At 43.6% G+C, this 16,143-nt stretch overlaps 1 protein-coding gene across 1 annotated transcript; it reads right to left on the bottom strand.

Moving 5' to 3' along the window:
• Positions 1-6,173: 6,173 nt before the first annotated feature.
• Positions 6,174-15,518, bottom strand: LOC110510152 (ras-related protein Rab-39B). The gene is made up of 3 exons (XM_021591507.2): positions 15,180-15,518; positions 14,187-14,413; positions 6,174-7,338 (listed from the first exon to the last, which is right to left on the bottom strand). Exons 2-3 carry the CDS (start codon positions 14,399-14,401, stop codon positions 6,912-6,914), a joined length of 642 nt encoding a protein of 213 aa, XP_021447182.1. The 5' UTR covers positions 14,402-14,413; positions 15,180-15,518; the 3' UTR covers positions 6,174-6,911.
• Positions 15,519-16,143: the final 625 nt, after the last annotated feature.

Genomic DNA, 16,143 nt, shown 5'->3' on the forward strand with positions numbered 1-16,143 from the left:
AGAAAAATGATATCTAAAGTTAATTGTTGACTTGCAAAAGATGTTGGGCCAATATCAACAATGGACTAATGAAACAAATACCAAAATAGTATTTGTGTGGAGTTTTCCTTTTAAGTGAGTTGTAGTACAGTAATAACTAATGTACAGTATGTGAATAGCTGTATCATATTTGTATAATGCTGAATATTATACAAATGGACACTTATTCAAAGGAGGTGTTTTATACTTGTGCTTCTTAACACACATTTTAACAACCTATTGTTTCTTGAGAACTTGTAAGAATCTCAAAAAGAAACCAGTGCCTGAAAATACCGCCCGCCTCAGATACCAGGGGCTGGTAAACCAAGACTCCTATCAGGCCATAGTAGTGATTGATCAGTACTACTCTAAATGCTGTCACATAAATATGAATGATATTTTTTGTCTTTGGTTTTATATACTGTGAATATATGTCTGTCATGTAGAAATGAGCTGTATTTTCAATGTTGTCTTTTCTAAATAAATGTTTATTATAATGACATTCTATGCCTTTGTTGATTCTCAACAGTAGATGGAATTATTTGAGTATTTTTTAAAATAATTATATAAAAATGTAAAAATCAATAAGCTTATCAAACCGAATGAAAATCCATATCCATTTCCTCCACATCTACAGATTCACAACACTTAAACGTTGCAACTTTTGGAATGGCATTGCATGCCTAATATCTATCTACCTGAAAGTATTTATTTTGGTTCATGTGTTAAACATGACAAGCGTTCAGATTCTCCTGGCCCTGCTCTGTACCCTTTGTGCCATTATCATCTGGAGACAACCAGAGAGCACGGAAGCCCTCACCTTCAAGGTCAGTTTCTGAGTATTTATTTAATTTAAACAGGTCCAGTGTTTATTCATGTCTTACAACCAGTTTATAATCCAGCTTGATATGCAGTAAAAATATGACTAACCTGTACCTCTTCCCTCTAGATGCCCCTGCTGCCTTGGCTGCCTCTGTTCAGTGTCTTTGTCAACATTGTGTCTTTGTGTCTTTGTCTTTTAAAACATTTAATGTTGTGCCTTGTAACCATTCACAAGGTCAATTGTTTAGTGTGTACTGCCCTCTTGTGTTTGTATATGGCATTGTACTAATGGAGACTTCAAACAGTTGTTTCACAGATGGAACAATGAGACGGATGTTTCACCAGATGTATAAATGTGAAGCATCCGGTTGGCGATTCCACTCAGTACCAAATATGGTAATGAGAGGAAGCCCAGTGGCCGGCAGTGGGGGAAGATGGAGTGAGATGTATTTTGGCCAACCTTCTGCTAATATTCTCATCGATTAAACATTTGATCTCAATACAGTTTCTGTAACAGCCTCCACTCTTCTGGGAAGGCTTTCCACTAGATGTTGGAACATTGCTGCGGGGACTTGCTTCCATTCAGCCACAAGAGCATTAGTGAGGTTGGGCACTGATGGTAGGCGATTAGGCCTGGCTTGCAGTCAGCGTTCTAATTCATCCCAAAAGTGTTCAATGGGGTTGAGGTCAGGGCTCTGTACAGGCTAGTCACATTCTTACACACCGATCTCGACAAACCATTTCTGTATGGACCTCGCTTTGTGCACGTGGGCATTGTCATGCTGAAACAGGAAAGGGCCTTCCCCAAACTGTTGCCATAAAGTTGGAAGCACAGAATCGTTATTGTATGCAGAATGTTATTGTATGCTGTAGCATTAAGATTTCCCTTCACTGGAACTAAGGGGCCCAAACCATTAAAAACAGCCCCAGACCATTATTCCTCCTCCATCAAACTTTACAGTTGGCACTATGCATTGGGGCAGGTAGCATTCTCCTGGCATCCACCAAACCCAGATTTGTCCATCTGACTGCCAGATGGTGAAGCCTGATTCATCACTCCAGAGAACACATTTCCACTGCTACAGAGTCCAATTGCGGCGAGCTTTACACCACTCTAGCCGACACTTGGCATTACGCATGGTGATCTTAGGCTTGTCTCTGGCTCCTCGGCCATGGAAACCCATTTCATGAAGCCCCCGACAAACAGTTATTGTGCTGACTTTGCTTCCAGAGGCAGTTTGGAACTCGGTAGTGAGTGTTGCAACCAAGGACAGATGGTTTTAATACACTACCCGCTTCAGCACTCGGTGGTCCTGTTCTGTGAGCTTGTGTGACCGTTGTTGCTCCTAGACGTTTCCACATCACAATAACCTCACTTACAGTTGACCGGAGCTGCTTGTTGGGAACTGACTTGAACTGACTTGTTGGAAAGGTGGCATCCTATGACGGTGCCACGTTGAAAGTCACTGAGCTCTTCAGTAAGGCCATTTTACTGTCAACGTTTGTCCATGGAGATTACATGGCTGTGTGCTCGATTTTCTACACCTGTCAGCAACGGGTGTGGCTGAAACAGCCGAATCCACTAATTTGAAGGGGTGTCCACATACTTATTTTTATATAGAGTGTACATCCAGTTTAACCTCCGGAATATCAATTTCTTTCAACTGCTTGTTGAATAAACAGTGTTTTTTCCAGGCTGGGGGAATATTTTTTTATTAATTGGGGTGTGCGTGTGCATACAAAGGCAACTAACACTGAGCACATGTATTTTGGATGGGCATCATAGAGCACTGGAATATTGACCATGCCTTTGCTGAGATCAAATGTTTATTCCTTACAAGCATATGAGACATCGAACCTGCCCTTGTGCCATGCACTCCAAACCTATACACCGCTAAAGAAACATGGTCTGCTTTACGTTTGTTTCAAAAAAAGAAATGACATCTACCAGTCACAATTTAATTGGAATACATCCTAGCTCTGACTAGGTTGATCAAGACATGATTCATAGCCATTTCAAACCTCTGCATGACACTGTGCAGGTAAGCACCATCACTCAGAGCCTCAGGGGTATAGCAGAGAACATGAAATATGAAAAGATTGTTCTCTCTACATTCCTATGTCACAGTCATTCAATGGTTTAAAATGAAAAACAAAGTTGGTTTAGCGCCAGTGCTGTCAATTCAGCAGCTGATCTGGTACCTGGCTTAGCAGAGAATACAGCCAGGAGAGTCCATTCAACAACATTGGTGGGGAGTACAGGAGGCTGCTGAGGGGAGGACAGCTCATTATAATGACTGGAATGAAATGAATGGAATGAACCACATGGAAACCATATTTCACTCGTTAGATACCGTTCCATTTATTCCGTTCCAGCCATGACTATGAGCCCGTCCTTCCCAATTAAGATGCCACCAGCCATCTGTGGTGGGGAGGGTATTCACATGTGTCTGGCACATGGAGGCTCAATACGCATGTCTAATATGTAGGTAACGGATGTCTCTCTAAAGGCTGTGGACTTCCCCAGGGATCTCTCTCCTTTCATAATCAGAGGGTGTGACTTCAGTGAAAGAGGGGGAAACCAAACCAAACCAATCTTATTACCCTGAACAGAGCAACACTCCAGCTGTTGTAATATACAGTGCATTCGGAAAGTATTCAGACCCCTTGACTTTTTCTACATTTTGTTACGTTAGTCTTATTTTAAAATGGATTCAATAGTTTTTTTCCCTCATCAATCTACACACAAGACAAAGCAGAAACAGGTTTTTGGAAAATGTTGCAAATTCTTTCCTTAATGCGTTTGAGCCAATTAGTTGTGACAAGGTAGGGGTGGTATACAGAAGATAGCCCTATTTGGTAAAAGACCAAGTCCATATTATGGCAAGAACAGCTCAAATAAGCAAAGAGAAACGACAGTCCATTACCTTAAGACATGAAGTTCAGTCAATGCGGAACATTTCAAGACAATTGAAAGTTTCTTCAAGTGCAGCCGCAAAAACCATCAAGCGTTATGATGAAACTGGCTCTCATGGGGACCGCCACCGGAAAGGAAGACCCAGAGTTACTTCTGCTGCAGAGGATAAGTTCATTAGAGTTACCAGACACTGAAATTGCAGCCCAAATAAATGCTTCACAGAGTTCAAGTAACAGACACATCTCAACATCAACTGTTCAGAGGAGACTGGGTGAATCAGGCCTTCATGGTCGAATTGCTGCAAAGAAACCACTACTAAAGGACACCAATAAGAAGAAGAGGCTTGTTTGGGTCAAGAAACATGAGCAATAGACATTAGACCGGTGGAAATCTGTCTTTTAGTCTGATGCAGAGAAGGTGAATATATTATCTCTGCATGCATGGTTCCCACCGTGAAGCATGGAGGAGGAGGTGTTATGGTGTGGGGGTGCTCTGCTGGTGACACTGTCAGTGATGTATTTAGAATTCAAGGCATACTTAACCATCATGGCTACAACAGCACTCTGCAGTGATACACCATCCCATCTGGTTTGGGCTTATTGGGACTATCATTTGTTTTTCAACAGGAAAATTACCAAACACACCTCCAGGCTGTGTAAGGGCTATTTGACCAAGAAAGAGAGTGATGAAGTGCTGCATCAACAATCTGGCCTCAACAATCAACCGACCTCAACCAAATTGAGATGGTTTGGGATGAGTTGCACCACAGAGTGAAGAAAAAGCAGCCAACAAGTGCTCAGCATATGTGGGAACTTCTTCAAGACTGTTGGAAAAGCATTCCAGGTGAAGCTGGTTGAGAGAATGCCAAGAGTGTGCAAAGCTGTCATCAAGTCAAAGGGCAGCTACTTTGAAGAATCTAAAATATATTTTTGTTTGCTTAACACTTTTTTTTGGTTACTACATGAATAGTATCGGCCCAGTCCACCTGGCTGTGCTGCTGCTCCAGTTTCAACTGACCTGAGCCCTAGGACCATGCCCCAGGACTACCTGACATGATGACTCCTTGCTGTCCCCAGTCCACCTGACCGTGCTGCTGCTCCAGTTTCAACTGTTCTGCCTTATTATTATTCGACCATGCTGGTCATTTATGAACATTTGAACATCTTGGCCATGTTCTGTTATAATCTCCACCCGGCACAGCCAGAAGAGGACTGGCCACCCAACATAGCCTGGTTCCTCTCTAGGTTTCTTCCTAGGTTTTGGCCTTTCTAGGGAGGTTTTCCTAGCCACCGTGCTTCTGCACCTGCATTGCTTGCTGTTTGGGGTTTTAGGCTGGGTTTCTGTACAGCACTTTGAGATATCAGCTGATGTACGAAGGGCTATATAAATAAATTTGATTTGATTTGATTCCATATGTGTTATTTCATAGTTTTGATGTCTTCACTATTATTCTACAATGTAGAAAATAGTACAAATAAAGAAAAACCCTTGAATGAGTAGGTGTGCCCAAACTGGTATTCAGACCCTTTACTCAGTACTTTGTTGAAGAACATTTGGCAGCGATAACAGCCTCAAGTGTTCTTGGTTATGACGCTACAAGCTGAAACGTAACAAAATGTGGAAAAAGTCAAGGGGTATGAATACTTTCCGAATGCACTGTATCTCCTACAAATATTGAAAGTCATGGAATTTCCCATTTCTATCACACCATTATGACATTTCATGTTCTGGAAAATAATTCATCCAGAACACCCTGGCTATTTACAAATGGATAAAATGCAACTATACACGTGCAGTATTGAACAACCCTGAAGGAGAGTAAAATTCAGGTCGATTAATACATGTTGTAGCTTTCCTTTCGAGCAAATGGTTAGTTTCCTGCTGCATAGATACTTTGAACCTAGGAGGCTCTTTAAATTGCTCTCAGATATGGTCTGCTTGGGATTAACGTTGTATATGGACATGGGCCTGGCAGCAAATGGGATCATAGCTAACCCAAAAAGTTCAATGGGGAGGGTGGAAACTGGCATTGAGAAAAAATACATTTTAGAGGTACTAAAGGTTGTGGTTGGAAAATATAACGGTTAGATAAAGCACGTGGCTGAGTCCGGAAGAAATATTGGACACGTGTGGAATGTTGCTTAGGATCATGTTAAAACTACAAGCATTGGACCCTACAGTATGCAGGTATTAAATAAACTGAAGAAAAAACTACTCTAGAACAGCTGACCCCATTTAAAGCTTGGTGTTCACAACATCAGGAGGCGCTATCGTTGTGTAGATGTCAATGTTTAAGGGGTGAGCTTACTGTTAAAGCCAATGGAGTATATAAAACGTCTTTCTCATGGGACGCATTCTCTAACGATTATGGTGGATGGCCAGGGTGGTCAAAAAAGGTGATATGTTATACAGTACCTTGTGTCCCCAACTGTGCATTTAATATGAGCAACGATGAAGAAAACGGCAAATGAAAAACATTGATGTTAGGCATCGCACAGTGCAGCCTACCCAACACTCAACTGTGCAAATTCCCTGTTGATACTCATGTAGAACTGATTCAGTCCACGCAAGCTTTGGTTCCATCTGTGATGAAAAGGATGATGGCAATACACTATTGTGTTCTTGGTTGTTCATGTGTCTGGGGGTGTCATCAGTCTCGCACCAAAAGCAGGAAGCATTGCACACAGCCAGTAATACAACACACGCTTTCTGGTTCTTTCCATAGCCAAGGTGGAATAAGCTGTGATAGATTTGGTGTTTCCCCCTGTATTGAACACCCTCCCCCCCCCCGATAGTTGTGTGAGTTCCCCAGACTCCAGAACACAGAACAGACGTGTAAAGTTTGAGGTGTGTTCCTTCTGTGGGGCACAAGATGAAGCATAAATACAGGGAGGACAATGAAATCATAAAACAGGCCATTTCTTGTCTTTCAAGTGCCTGTAACAGGTAAGACAGAGACGCCAGGAAGGTTACTGTGGAAAGTAGCTGTATTCATGTTTTATTCAGTGGTAGACTAGAGCGGGAATGGCCTTCCAGTACTCAGAATGGGAGTGAGAGAGATATATATATGTGACAAGATTGCGAGCTAGTGGGACATAATGTAACAGGACTGCATGGGCTGGGTTGAGTGAAGCCAACTAGACAGACAGGCTAATCAGCAGAGGCACCGCCGGCCACTCTTGGTGACCTCTTCTGAGGAGTGCACCACGTTGGGCACCAAGCCACTCTTCACCCCCTCCCAACCCTCCTGGATGTTGATGTCACCGCTCTTCACGAGCTCAAAGATGTCCCGCGTTAGCTCAGTGAAGGCCTTTTCCACGTTGATGGCGTCGCGAGCTGATGTCTCCACGTAGCGCATACCATAGGTACCTGCCAGCTTCTCCGCCTCTTGCTGGCTCACCTGCCTCTGGGGCTCCAGGTCGCACTTGTGGCCCACCAACAGAAATACGATGCTGTGAGGCTGGACGTGACTCCGGGCCTCCTCCAGCCACTCATGCACATTCTGGAAGGAGCGACGGTTGGTGATGTCGAACAGCAGCAGCCCCCCAACAGAGTTACGGTAATAAGCCCTGGTAATAGACCTAGAGAGGGTGAGAGGATAAGCAAAGAAGAGGGACAGTGGTAAATACACTGAAAAAATATCACATGTTGTCGTGACGTGGCCCTTTCTGTGTATAGATCATGGCTTCTCACTCTCTCCTACTGTTCTGTTATCTCAGGTCGTAAATTCCTGGCGGAGACTCTCTCCCCCTTTTCATGCAGTATGGAGAGAGGAACAAAGGAACTCCTGCCAAATTCTACTACATTCCAGAATTTGAGACTGGAACAATATCTATGTTTTGGAGGATGTGTAAACGGTCGGTGGAGAAGCCAGCTACGACCCGGTCCGTTTTTTTTCATGTTTGTGAACTCATGAAAGACAATACAGCCACATTACCATAACTCTGTTTATACAGGTGCCTCCGTTATGAGGTTTGCATCAAATTATTGTATAAAATGAATGAGTAAAGATGAAACTATTTGTGAAATGATGTATTCCCTTTAAAGTTGAACTAAGTGATTGGCCCGCCCCCGTGAACACAGTCATGATCAGGCGTCATAGAACAGCCTTTTCTACTGTTATGAAGAAAACCTCCTCCTGAGGAAATCCTCTTCAGACCACACGTACCTCGGTGTCAGCTGAGGTGGCACAGGTTTGAGTACAAAGATTGAGCAAACCCACAGCGTGAGCTGTTATTGCGAATAGTTATTGAATTCCTAACCATACCACATGGCTACACGGCTGGAAATGGTTCAACTCAGACTATCGATGCCGACAGAATAAGAGCTAATCTTAGATACTAATTAATAGTCTGCAGCTAGAAATTATGTAAACCTGGGGTGCTATTACTGACAACCGCCGAAACATTTATTTCTGAGTGATACTCTGATGTATTCATTCTAACCACGAAAGACTGATCTTCAGGGCAGCAGAGAGAAAGAGACGCGGATGAACTGACTCTCCAGCAGACGGACCGGATTCCAACAGAAAAGATCATGACACATGGGCGTAAATCTATATATTGATTGCAATTTTTCCAGAATGAGTGAGCGTTCATGTGCAAAGGATTAGCATTTCAATTAATTATAGTAGTACTGTGTGTAGTGATCCCTCTGGTCTTTCCCGCTCTCGCTCAGTCCACACCCACTTCCCTTTGTCCACCAAGCCGTCATATCGGCTTAGCCCACTAGGGAATCTCCCCTATCATTTGTTAGTAACAGATCTACTGCTTTGTTTGTTTATGCGTTTCTGGGATTATTTATTTAGTTAGTAAATAAATGATTAAGACAATTGGTGTATGGATGATTCATAGTAAAGGCTGGGTTCGTGCAGATAACCAACCATTTACGACATTTAGAATGAGACTGACGTGAGCTAAATAATAATTCATTAATAAGAAGACTAATTGATCAGATATTCAAATATCTGAAGAGTTACGTTAGGAAAATTATAACTTTGTAATCTGAAGATTTCCCTGGTGCCCCAACTTCCTGGTTAATTACATTTACATGATTAGTTTAATCACGTAATTATAATTACAGAGAACTGATTTGATAAAATAACAGTCTTCACTTTTAATGATGCCAAAGACACAACAATGTAAAGTCTTGGTCCCATGTTTCATGAGCTGAAATACAAGATCCCAGAAATGTTCCATACTCACGAAAAGCTTATTTCTCTCAAATTTGGTGCGCAAGTTTGTTTACATCCCTGTTAGTGAGCATTTCTCCTTTGCCAAGATAATCCATCCACCTGACAGGTGTAGCAAATCAAGAAGCTGATTAAACAGCATGATCATTACACAGGTGCACCTTCTGCTGGGGACAATAAAAGGCCACTCTAAAATGGGCAGTTTTGTCACACAACACAGTGCCACAGATGTTTCAAGTTTTGAGGGAGCGTGCGATTGGCATGCTGACTGCAGGAATGTCCACCAGAGATGTTGCCAGATAATTTAATGTTCCTTTCTCTAACATAAGTCGCCACCAACATTGTTTTAGAGAATTTGGCCGTTCTTCCAACTAGTCTCACAACCGGAAAGACCATGTGTATGGCGTCATGTGGGTGAGCGGTTTGCTGATGTCAACGTTGTGAACAGAGTGCCCTATGGTGGTGGTGGGGTTATGGTATGGACAGGCATAAGCTACGGACAACAAACACAATTGCATTTTATCAATGGCGATTTGAATGCACAGAGATACAGTGACGAGATTGTGTGGCCCATTTTTTTTAAGGTCATGTGAAATCCATATATTAGGGCCTAATTTATTTATTTCAATTGACCGATTTCCTCATATGAACCGTGACTCAATAAAATCTTTAATCTTTGAAATAGTTGCATGTTGTGTTTATATTTTGGTTCAGTATAAGTTTGAAATATCCAATAAATGTTGTTCCACTTCATGATTGTGTCCCACTTGTTGTTGATTCTTCACAAAAAAATACAGTTTTATATCTTTATGTTTGAAGCCTGAAATGTGGCAAAAGGTCGCAAAGTTCAAGGGGGCCGAATACTTTCGCAAGGCACTGTATGTTTATCCCCGTTTTGTTCCGTTTGCTTCTGTTTAAGAAACGTTTTTCAACAGAATCGGCAGTATGAATACACCCCTGATCACACGTAAACAGAGTTCACTCATTACAGCCACGTTGTCGCTTGTGGACTTCAATGCACAACAAATCAGCTGTATGTGACCAGGCGAAAAACCCTTTCCAAGACAAACCTCTATAAACAGCCCACATCGTTGTCACCATATTAGCTAAAGTAACATCCTAGTCAACATAGCTAATATAACTAATGCGTTAGTAAACGGCTACAATCATGAAGTAACGTTACAGTGTACTGTTAGTTAGCAGTTACATGCCGGGCCCTGGTGGCAATAAATGAGTAATACCAAAAGCTTACTTTGACTTGGAAGAGTTCCAGTGTTGTGTTGGAAAGTCATAGCCAGCTAGCTAACATAGCATCCCTCTGTTTGAGCAGAGTGATTCAGTAGGCTAAACTAGTTAGCTGCATTACTAGCTAAGTAAGTGAAACAGATGGGTCCCGGGAAGGTGAGAGCGGTGGTGGATTGGCCCCAACCTACGTCCAGAGTACGGTTGCAGAGTTTCCTGGGATTTGCCAACTTTTATCGCCGCTTTATACGGGGCTACAGCACCCTGGCTTCCCCCCCACCTCTCCTAAGGTTCCGTTCACTTGGTCTCCAGCTGCTGACCGGCCGTTCCCGGATCTCAAACACCGCTTCACCACAGCTCCCATCTTGGTTCATCCTGACCCGTCCCGCCAGTTCGGAGTGGAGGCCGATGTTTTGGATGTCGGAGTGGAGTCTGCCCTGGACCTCAGGTTACATCCCTGCGCCTTATTCTCTAACCGCCTCAACGGCATGGCGAGGAACTACAATGTGGGGAATCGTGAGCTTCTCGCGGTGAAGATGGCGTTGGAACATCCATTCATTGTGTGGACCGACCACAAGAACCTGGAATATCTCCACACCGACAAGCGCCTCAATTCCAGGCAGGCTAGGTGGGACCTACTGTTCACCCGGTTCAACTTCTCCCTCTCCTACCGGCTGCGCTGTCACGCTGCTATAGCCCCACGACTACTACCCCAGGAACTTGAGACCATCCTTCCCACCTCGTGCCTGGTGACGGCACTCAGCTGGGGAATAGGGAAGCAGGTTCGGGAGGCACAGCGTTCCTCAAACCGGATGTTTGTGCCTGACGCGATGCTTGCCTGCCAGCCGGGCTCCCATCGGAACCTGGCTTTTGTGAGACAACACTTTAGGTGGCCTACCACGGTTCCTGACGTCTCACATTCTTCGCCGCTTGCACGGTCTGTGCACAGAACAAGACTCCTCGGCAAGCTCCGGCTGGTCTCCTCCAAACTCTGCCTGTCCCTCACTGTCCTTGGTCTCACATCTCCCTGGACTTTGTCATGGGTCTCCCACCGTCTGATGGCAACACCGCCATCCTGACCATTGTGGATCGGTTTTCCAAAGCCGCCCACTTCATTCCTCTCCCCAAACTACCATCTACCAAAGAGATGGCTCAGCTCATGGTGCAGCACGTCTTACGGATTCATGGACTGCCAGTTGACATGGTCTCCGACCGGGGTCCTCAGTTCTCATCCTGGTTCTGGAAGGCGTTCTGCACCCTCATTGGGTCATCGGCCAGCCTGTCCTCCGGGTTTCACTCCCAGTCCAACGGCCAGTCGGAGCGAGCCAACCAAGACCTTGAGACTACTCTGCACTGCCTGGTCTCCGCCAACCCCACCACCTGGAGCCAGCAGCTTGTGTGGGTCGAATACACCTGCAACACCCTTCCCTGCTCTGCCACAGGCCTATCACTTTGAGTGTTCCCTGGGGTATCAGCCCCCGCTCTTCCCTGAGCAGGAAGAAGAGGTCAGCATACCTTCGGCCAAGATATTTGTCCCCTGCTGTCGTCGTACTTGGAGGAGAGCCTGGTCGGTCCTTCCTCAAGACCACCTCCAGGTATTGACGACAAGCGGATCACCACCGGACCCCGGCTCCACAGTATCATCTCGTGCAGAAGGTATGGCTGTCCACCCAGGATCTGCCCGTCCAGGTGGAATCCCGCAAACTCTCCCCCCGGTTAATAGGCCCTTTTCCCATCGCTAAGGTTATTAGCCTTTCATGTGTCCAGAGTTAAACCCATGTGTCACAGCCCCTTGTGTCCTGTTTCCTGCCCTTCTGTATCTTGCCCCACCTTACTGGATTATTGACCCCTACCTGCCCTGACCCTGAGACTGCCTGCCGTTCTGGATCCTTTGCACCCTCTCTGGATAATTGACCCCTGCCTGCCTTTGAACTGTCGTTTGCCTGCCCCTGTATTAGAAATAAACGTTGTTTCCTTCGACAATGTCTGCATCTGGGTTATACCTGAAATGTGATAGAAACTGAAAGTGGAAAAAAATGACTCTCACTCTATTTCTCTCTTGCTTTTTAATTTTGTAAGAAATTAATTTGTTAAAAACTGTTCAACTATTGCCTTATACGCTGCAGTGCTAGCTAGCTGTAGCTTATTCTTTCAGTACTAGATTCATTATTTGATCCTTTGATTGGGTGGACAACCAGTTCATGCTGCAAGAGCTTTGATAGGCTGGAGGACATCCTCCAGAAGTTGTCATAATTACTGTGTAAGTCTATGGAAAGGTGTGCGAACCATGAGCCTCCTTGGTTTTGTATTGACGTCAATGTACCCAGAGGAGTACGGAAGCTAGCTGTCCTCCAGCTACACCATGGTGCTACCCTACAGAGTGCTGTTGAGGCTACTGTAGACCTTCTTTGCAAAATAGTGTGATGAGACACATTTTAGATAAAATTATATATTGCTATACACTACCGGTCAAAAGTTTTTTAACACCTACTCATTCAAGGGTTTTTCTTTATTTTTACTATTTTCTACATTGTAGAATTATCAGGAATCAAGGTAAGACCCAGATGCAGACTGTCCAAGTAACACTATTTATTGTAACAACAGGGGCAGGCAAAGACAGGTCAAGGCTGGCAGGGGTCGAAAATCCTGGGTAAGGCAAAGGTACAGGACAGCAGGCGGACTCAGGGTCAGGGACAGGCAGGGTTCAGTAATTCAGAGGTGGAACAAAGGTACAGGATGGTAGGCAGGCTCAGGCAGAGAGGTCAGGTGGGCGGGTACAGGGTCAGGACAGGCAAATGTCAAAACCGGGAGCACTAGCAAAGAGAGGCTGGGAAACGATAGGAGCTGACAGGAAAAACGCTTGTAAGCTTGAACAAACAAGACGAACTGGCAACAAAAAGAGAACACGGATATAAATACACAGGGGATAATTGGGAAGATGGGCGACGCCTGGAGGGTTGTGGAGACAAGCACAAGGACAGGTGAAACAGATCAGGGCGTGACAAGAATAATCTTGAAGACATCAAAACTATGAAATAACACATGGAATCATGTAGTAACCAAAAAAGTGTTAAACAAATCAAAATATAGTTTATATTTTAGATTCTTCAAATAGCCACCCTTTGCCTTGACAGCTTTGCACACTCTTGGCATTCGCTCAACCAGCTTCATGGGGGAGTCACTTGGAATGCATTTCAATTAACAGGTGTGCCTTCTTAAAAGTTAATTGGTGCAATTTCTTTCATCCCTAATGTGTTTGAGCCAATCAGTTGTGTTGTGACAAGGTAGGGGTGGAATACAGAATATTTGGTAAAAGACCAAGTCCATATTATGGCAAGAACAGTTAAAATAAGCAAAGAGAAACGACAGTCCATCATTACTTTAAGACATGAAGGTCAGTCAATACGGAACATTTCAAGAACTTTGAAAGTTTCTTCAAGTGCAGTTGCAAAAAGGAGAAGGTGTTATGGTGTGTGTGCTTTGCTGGTGACACTGATTTATTTTGAATTCAAGGCCCATTTAACCAACATCGCTACCACAGCATTCTGCAGCGATTCGTCATCCCATCTGGTTTGGGCTTAATGGGACTATCATTTGTTTTTCAACAGGACAATGACCCAACACACCTCTAGGCATTGTAAGGGCTATTTGACCAAGAAGGAGAGTGATTGAATGCTGCATCAGATGACCTGGCCTCCACAATCCCTGACTTCAACCAAATTGAGATGGTTTGGAATGAGTCGGACCGCAGAGAGAAGGAAAAGCAGCCAACAAGTGCTCAGCATGTATGGGAACTCCATCAAGATTGTTGGAAAAGCGTTGCAATGTAGAAAATAGTACAAATAAAGAAAAACCCTTGAATAAGTAAGTGTTCTAAAACTTTTGACTGGTAGTGTAATAATAATTACAGGTGACAAAAAAAAAACTTGTGATTTATTTCACACAATTTGTGGTCTTTACAATGGAAGATTTTTTTTTAAATCAAAAAAGTGTCACCTGAATCGCTCTTGTCCGGCTGTGTCCCAGATTTGAAGTTTAATGCGTTTGCCTGGTTCTATCTCCACTAGGCGTGAGAAGAAGTCTACACCGACTGTGGGGTCGGACACATGCGCAAAGCGTCCCTCTGTGAATCGCCGGATCAGGCACGACTTTCCTACTGTCGAGTCCCCAATGACGATGAGTCGAAACTGGTACAGCCATATCGCTTCCATCTCTCATAGAATCTATGGGGAAAAAATTAAATATTTGACGATGAGTAAATCATGCGCATGCCCAGTCTACATCGAAACAAATAACTTAACACTTGTTTTGACCCCAAGGGTAGGCTATCCAATCCACTATCAGTGATATCCTTATCGGGCTATTTTTTACAAATGTAGTTCTGTGTGGTAGGCCTGCTTATATTTTTTAAACCTATTTGTGAGGATGTGTGCGCAAAAAACATCGAAAACCGAGTTGATTGTTTTCCCTACTTTAAAAGCCCAATAGCCCACAGCGCACGGTTTATTAGCTTTTTCTTGAAAAACTTATCTGCCTGCCCTACATTATTAGGGAAAGGCCTCTCCTCTTTCCTGGTAAATGCAGACAGCTCTTAAAAAAGAACACTCGCATATTCAGCTCACATGTGGACACACAGTTGTTGCATAGCAAAGCCGATCAAGTGCAATAATAACATGTGTTGACATAAAAGGTTTTTCTTAAACACAATTAAAAGGGCAGTTATGCGCATTTTTATGGACAAACAATAGGCTACGTATTGAATACTAATTTCACCATTGCAAAAAAAATACGTATTAGTTCTGGGCTACATAAATCTGAACGAGTCTTATAACATTTAAAACACATTTAACTTATCTTCTTTCTGCTCTTCGTAGACAATAGTCTTAATCTAAAATCGATTTACAACGGTATTATCTGTGGCAATGGCATATTAATCCATAATACATTTTAGAACATGGTCGTGTACTAATTTTATGTGCAATTAATTACCTTGTTAGATGAGCGATCAACGGCTGTAAATAGCAAATCCCATGTTCTTGAGAAATCTCGTATATCGAAGATGCTCTCGGAAACAGTGATCTCAGGAGGCCTAGTCAAACACTGTTTTACCCCAAGCAGTGATACGCAAATAGGCCTTGTCCTAGTATCCTTTTGTATTATTTTATTCTACACAGGGAACTGTTACTGTGATGGCAAGTTTGATGTAAAATTGGCTAACGGCCGTCCTTACAACTTGTCGATGGTTTAATTTCATAGCAATTTCATGTTTAAAGATGGAGATGTTTGTGAAAATCCGCTGATGAAATGGCAGTAACAGCATCACATAGCATTACTCATTCCTCATCAGCACCATTACCGTAAGAACTCAGACATCAACGCAGTAAAAATCTCCAGGGGCACGACATTGGGTGTTACAAATGGGCATTTAAATGGAGTCCTATGAAGATCAGATTCGGGTTATCATACCTGACATAAAGGGAATGTCTTTGTGGGAGAAAAAGAATGATGACAACTGTGTGTAATGAACACCAGGGGAGACAGAGTGCTGGTTTCAAGCACAGGGCGCAGCAGGTGTTTATTGGTAAAGGACCACAGGAGGAGGTAGGTAGCTGGGTCCAGGGGCAGGCAGAAGGCCGTACACAGGGTGTCCAAAAAGGCAACAGTACAAGCAAGGAAAAGGCTAGTAACGTCATCCGGGAGATCAGGCAATAGGTTTATAACAGAAAATCTGATAAGCTAAAGTACAGGCAGGGAATAGGCAAAAGGCATTGTTAGTGAGGCAGGCCAAAACTATCATACACTGGAGGATTCAATTACAGGGGAAAACCAGAGCTCCGAATAGAAGTGTGTCACAAACAATACCTCACAATGATGGGTGCAGGGAACTGAACTAAATAGTGTGTGATAATGACATGCAGGTGTGTGAACAGGTGATTAGAATTGAGGTGATTGG

Source organism: Oncorhynchus mykiss, chromosome Y, assembly GCF_013265735.2.
Source record: "Oncorhynchus mykiss isolate Arlee chromosome Y, USDA_OmykA_1.1, whole genome shotgun sequence".
NCBI lineage: Eukaryota > Metazoa > Chordata > Actinopteri > Salmoniformes > Salmonidae > Oncorhynchus > Oncorhynchus mykiss.